General features: G+C 39.8%; 1 protein-coding gene across 2 annotated transcripts in view; it reads left to right on the top strand.

Annotated features, from left to right (window-relative positions):
• Nucleotides 1-1,770: 1,770 nt before the first annotated feature.
• chm (CHM Rab escort protein) overlaps nt 1,771-6,000 on the top strand; it is a 43,050-nt gene continuing 38,820 nt past the window's right edge. For both annotated transcript variants that reach the window (XM_071337611.1, XM_071337610.1), the window contains exon 1: nt 1,771-1,877. In XM_071337611.1, the coding sequence (XP_071193712.1) occupies nt 1,826-1,877 (52 nt within the window). In that variant the 5' untranslated portion in view covers nt 1,771-1,825. The remainder of the gene's footprint in view (nt 1,878-6,000) is intronic.

Below are 6,000 nucleotides of genomic sequence, written 5' to 3'. Positions count from 1 at the left end.
AATGAGAAGGAGAAGAAGGAGAAGAAGGAGGAGAAGGAGAAGGAGAAGAAGAAGGTCATGCAGCAACTACCAGTGCACAAAGATGATCATATGCATCATCATATTCTGACCATTTTAGAATGTTGCCTTTTTATTCTCATCACTATTGCAAATCCCTCAGAAGCCTGTCTCAGTTTGATCATTTTGTTTAGGAATACCTCTAGTTGGGCAAATCGTAATTGATATATATATATATATATATATATATATATATATATATATACATTTACATTTACATTTAAGTCATTTAGCAGACGCTCTTATCCAGAGCGACTTACAAATTGGTGCATTCACCTTATGATATATGTATATATATATATATATATATGAAAAACAAGTAGAGTTCAGGTTTGCTTGTTAAAAAACAGGATAGCAGTAAAGAAGAAACACAAAGGGGTTCTTATAGCTTACAAAAACTGACTTGCGACTAAAGTGTGACCATGCTTTCACAGACTTTCCTGGTTGATTTACAACTGATCAAAAGCAGTGACAAATCATTTCAGGATGAAAGAAAAAAGAGAAAACAGTTACCCACTGCCTTTAAAAAGAAACAGTGAATAGAAATACAACTTCATTCAAAAGACAATCACCTTAAGACTGCTTAGACCACAAAGGTGTCTCCAAACACATGAAACCAACTGAAAAACAAAATGACCTTATTGCAGTGTCATAGCCCTAACTTACAAAGCAATAAACATTTGGATTGTGTCGACCAGTGTCGATTGTGTCGATCAGCACTGATACAAATAGCCTACCTTATCAGAAAAATCCAACCACACCAAAAACATTTCTTCAAAACAGCATAGTCACAAAATGGTTACCCTGGCTCAGAAGTAGACTTGCACAGTAACAACACAGCACAAAACACACAGACCACCTTCAGGGACAATAGGAGGAGATGCGATTATCTGGCCCAGGTTGCCCCAGTGGGAGGAGTTTGCACCGGGTGAAAAGTGATTGCATTCGCTTTGGAACCAGGCGGCCTCCCGGGCGTGAACCAGGTGCCACGTTCGTGGCCGACGGCGAAGTCGGCTCAAAACAAAAGTGACATAGATTAAGTATGTGGAGTAATTAATAGGATTCTGTGTTTTCACATGCAAAATGTATTGCTTTTGATAAAAAAAATTCAATCTGCCTTCCCAATGAAAACTAGTTAGAGAATTTCAACATACTGCATATTTTATGGAAAAAATATGTTGTATGTTTCTGAATGATTGTTGACAACATGACCGTGCGGTATAGATTACTGTTCGATTTGAGAAGGGCGCTCCTCCCTTACCGCTTTTGCCCGTTCATGTCACGGGCTGGTCTATAGACCGCTGCACCGCAGCTCAGTTTAATCGAACTCCCTCAAGCTCTAATCTGGGCAGGTGGGTCTGGGATGCTTTTATATGTTGTACATGTTCCCCACCAATTAGGGTCCCCTGGGAAACATGGACCAAAACTAAGATACCTCTTACACTATATGAATGCCTGAGATATTAGGGATTGATGGAAAGTTGTTAGGACCACTGGAGGTGTTCATCAGTGCTGATGCAGTGTATCTTGTTGTTATTTATGTTATCACCTTAATCTCCCATTGCCTACTATATTATGGAATATTGGATGTTGACGGTATGGTGTTTCTATTTTAGTTTACTTAAAATTACTAATATGATATTACTCATGTTTATTATTTAAGAGAAAACACATGGGATACTTTTTTTATTTAATCATTGTGTGTGTGTACACACACGTACGTACATGTGACGTCACAGCTAATCTGTCACATGATACAGTGCTCACCATGGCTGCAGACAACCTACCATCCGAATTTGATGTTATCATACTCGGGACAGGTAATAAACTATTGTTGGTTTGCCAGTGTGTGTACTTTCAACCTGTTTCTTGATAACTGTGCCTCTGAAATTGGGGAGGGTGCAAGAATATTGTCTAAAGGTTTCATCCAAAACTGTGAAATGGCTGATAGCATTGGTTGCTAACGCTAGCAGCTTGTTGTTGACGTTAGCAGCTAGCTAACGAGTTATCTTGCTAATTAGGAGCACGGAATATCTAACATGTATACCTGTACCATTTGAATATAAAACAGCTAGCTATCTATAGCCAATGACTTAGCAATTCGTGTCATTTTCTGAACGCGTAAAAAATATGTATTTATTTGTGTGTGTTAAGCTTTTCAACATCGATGGCTATAGTAGCTAAGGTTAGCTAACTTTGACAACGTCATCAGCTTCCTTGATGGCAACATCTGTGTGAATGTTAGCTATCAGCTATCTGAATTCTTGCTATCGTGTCCCTGTTTGATATGAAGAGCTAGCTAACTAACTTTAACCCAAATAACCAACGTTTGCACATGGTACACAAGGTAAATACAGCTAGCTAGCTAGCTAGCATTAGTAAAGGCATCTCTCTAACTTAACTGACTGCTCTCAGTTGAGAGAAGCATGCACTGTCATTGTGACTAGCCTGGGCTACTGTTGGGTAGCGAACGCTAAACCTATATTTAGCCAGTGAAATATAGAACTGTCTGTGTCCAACCCCCACATACAGTATGTTTTCCTATCTACCTGTTTATAAATGCTAGCTAGACAATACGGGGTAAGAAATGTAAGATGTCATTATCAGGTTCTTCAGAATAGAAATTGCTTGAACAAATGTTCAGTTACAGATGAGTCTAATGTGATGCCATCTTACACATCCTGCACCTAGCTAATTGTAATTCTACGTAATTATTTTGTAATTAAAACTTCTAATTGCTTATTTCTCAAATCCATGACACACTCATGACTTGTCCAAAATTGTAATCAGTAATGTAACTTTTTGATTAACCAAACTCAGTAACATAATCTGATTACTTTGTTACTTTTTGATTATTTTCCCTTTAAGACGTCTCTGCATGCTTCCCATCATATTATCTTTTTTCGTCTGTTAATGCACACACAAAACATGTCTTGAGGCAAGCCAAAGTTCGGTAGCTGAAGTCTATACCCCTTGGTCAACAGTATGGATTCTTCAATTAAGTGTTTGTTGTCATTCAGTGAGAGAACTCATTTTCATGCAATTTTTTTTCACTTGAGAAATACTACCCCAAACGTCATAGTTAGCTTAGATTAATTTGTACTATTTTGAGGAAATGTATACTGGCTACGGCATCTCAAGAGGGAGATTATTGCCGCTTTTTTTCTTGTTTTTCAAGCGCAGGTCGTTTAAGGGAGTATGCAAGGCACAGACGTTCACTTCACCTAGAGGAGTTCTGTTAGGAGCAAACATAACTTGGTATGCAGATGCCTTTTAAGGACATTAAAAGAAGACAAAAATTATCAAACAAATTTGTTGTGTCATCATGGTTTCTGACTTGTGGACAGACTCACTCAGGTGGAACAAACTTGCAGCTTTTTTTAATGCTGAATTGAATGTCATTGAGTAAACACAAAGGTGTCATAGTGTATTTTTCTAAAACATCCATTCAAAAATTAAAAGTAATCCGAAAAGTAATCAACTAGTTTTTCAAAAGTATCTGTAATCCGATTACAATATTTTTGCTGGTTACGTAACTGATTAGTTACAGTTTTATTGTAATCAGATTACATGTCACTGATTACATGTAATCAATTACTCCCAAACGGTGTTAGTAATGATATGTAATGATAACTCTGTTCACATCACTGGGTTGATCTTAGGCTACATTTTAACTCACCAGTGGAGGCTGCTGAGGGGAGGACGGCTCATAATAGTGGCTGGAATGGAGTCAAACACATCAAATACATGTGGTTGACTTGTGGTTGACCATGTGGTTGACTTGATACCACTCCATTCCATCCATTATTATGAGTCGTCCTCCCCTCAGCAGCCTCCACTGTAATTCACTATAGGCTAGTTGGCCTACTCTTTGATGAATCCCCAGCACTGGTTTCATTCAATGTTCTGGCAAGACAATGCAATGGTTTGTCTTCATTCAGAATGATGACCTGGGCTTACCAATAAGAATCTAGCCCCAGTAATAGCACAGGAAAGGATACAGGTGTTCTGATTCATTATGTTCAGAAATCAGTCCATGCACAGACCTGGTACAACGCACAGAACTGATGCCAGCAGGGGATCCACTGTAGGAGCTCACCAGTGCTGGGATTCACTATTTAATGGAGGAGGAAAATAAATATTAAAAATGACAGCTCAGATGCCTATTGCTATAATTCAGCACTATGATTGATGGTGTGCAAATTGAATATCTCTGGCCCACTTCTGGTTTTGCTGGTGCAAAACTTGAAGCCAGCTGGTCCCCATACTGTGGGTGACAACACTGCACTGATGACCCAGTCTATTTCTGTGCAGGCAGTGTTCTGTGTCAAGGTTGGTCAGACAAGCATTTTTTTCCCAGGTTCCCCAGCCTCTGTCTTTGTGTTGGGTCTGTGTGCAATAGGTGGCCGTGGACAAGGAACAGTTGTTTATGAATATAGTGGCCCCCTAATGACACCTGTTTTCCATCTGCTGGCCCTTCACCTGTGTGAGGCAGGGTGTTCCTGTTGGTTGCACCCCGTCAGTCCCCTGTTCACACACATCTGACGCTCACCAGGGGGTGGCACAGGGGACCTCTGGTCTACGTGGAGACTTCTCTTTTGGACATCTGCGAGTTTGATGTGTGAAAGTCTCTTAAAGGGGGTCTAGCCAATTGTAGGCCCAATTCTCTGCTTTACAAATATTTTGTCCATTTGTTTTTGTAATTGAAATAATTTGACCTTGAAATCATTTTCATCAGCATAGCACCCCTGGGCCATTGCAGATCTTTTGTCCAGTCGTTAGATTAATATCCCTTAAATAGCCTATGTTTTACATTTTATTTGCTTAACATACGCTCTTATCCAGACTGGTGAGTGTATCCACAGTAGTGAGTGCATACGTTTTCAGACTTTTTGTTTTTGCGCTGGTCCTCCGTGGGAATCGAACCCACAAGCCTGGCGTTGCAAGCGCCATTCTCTACCAACTGAGCCACACGGGACCTTTATTTTTTGAAACGTTCGACTACAGCCAAGTCAGCTGGATGGGAGGTAGCAAGTCAGCACAGGTAAAACCTACAAGGACGTTCTACTAGCTAGCCTAAGTGGAATGGTATCATGGCAAATCGATTGTGTTCCCGGGACAGCCGTGACAGAGATTCACAATTATTCCCGTTCTCATAGTGGAACTGGTCTTGTGCAGAGTCTTAATAGAGAGGCAATAAAGCAAACGGAGGCGGCATCTTGCTGAGCCGTTCCCTGCTGTTGTGTTAATGTAACTATCCATCTTGGTAGGACCTCCAGTCACTGCCATGAAGGGCCTCCATTAGCAGGACATGTGATTATGGAACAGAGCCAACAATCACCAGCTTTACTAGTTGACACATCTCTGACTTGCGCTTAGACTTCTTGCTTTGCCGTCAGGTTTAAAACAACAGCAAATTGTCTGGTAAAATAACAAACGAGTCGATTTTGACACCCACAGTCTCAGATTGTTCTGAAATCGTTTGTTGTTAGAAGCAGATAAGATTAGCATTCCCGCAGCATTATTTTGTTTAAATATAATTTGATCTCTGAGAAATTAAACTAATTGAATGCACCCAAATTGGCTTAAAAAAACTAAAATTAATAGGATTCATAAAATATTAAATAATTATAGTACCTAACATCTGATTTGTACCTAACTTTTTTTCTAACAATGAGTATGACATGCGGAATCCAAAGAAAGGGTTGTCTTTTGACCATGGACCCCCTACCACAATCCCACCCCAACAACCAGTATACAGTATCAGTTCTCTATGTCTGACAAGTAGTATGGAGCTGCGGCTCAAAGTATTGTTTATCCTATCTAATGTATTCTCCGTGAATTTTGTGACGTTTTTTCCCCTGTTCATAGACATTACATCCTGATAGTGCCAGGTTCTGACCACTAGATGGTAAGAGTTTGAAGAATTCTCGATGTTAAAGG

The sequence above is a fragment of the Salvelinus alpinus genome, chromosome 13 (genome assembly GCF_045679555.1).
Source record: "Salvelinus alpinus chromosome 13, SLU_Salpinus.1, whole genome shotgun sequence".
Taxonomy (NCBI): Eukaryota; Metazoa; Chordata; class Actinopteri; order Salmoniformes; family Salmonidae; genus Salvelinus; species Salvelinus alpinus.
The sequence above is the reverse complement of the archived record's forward strand: the minus strand, read 5'-3'. Positions and strand labels throughout refer to the sequence as shown.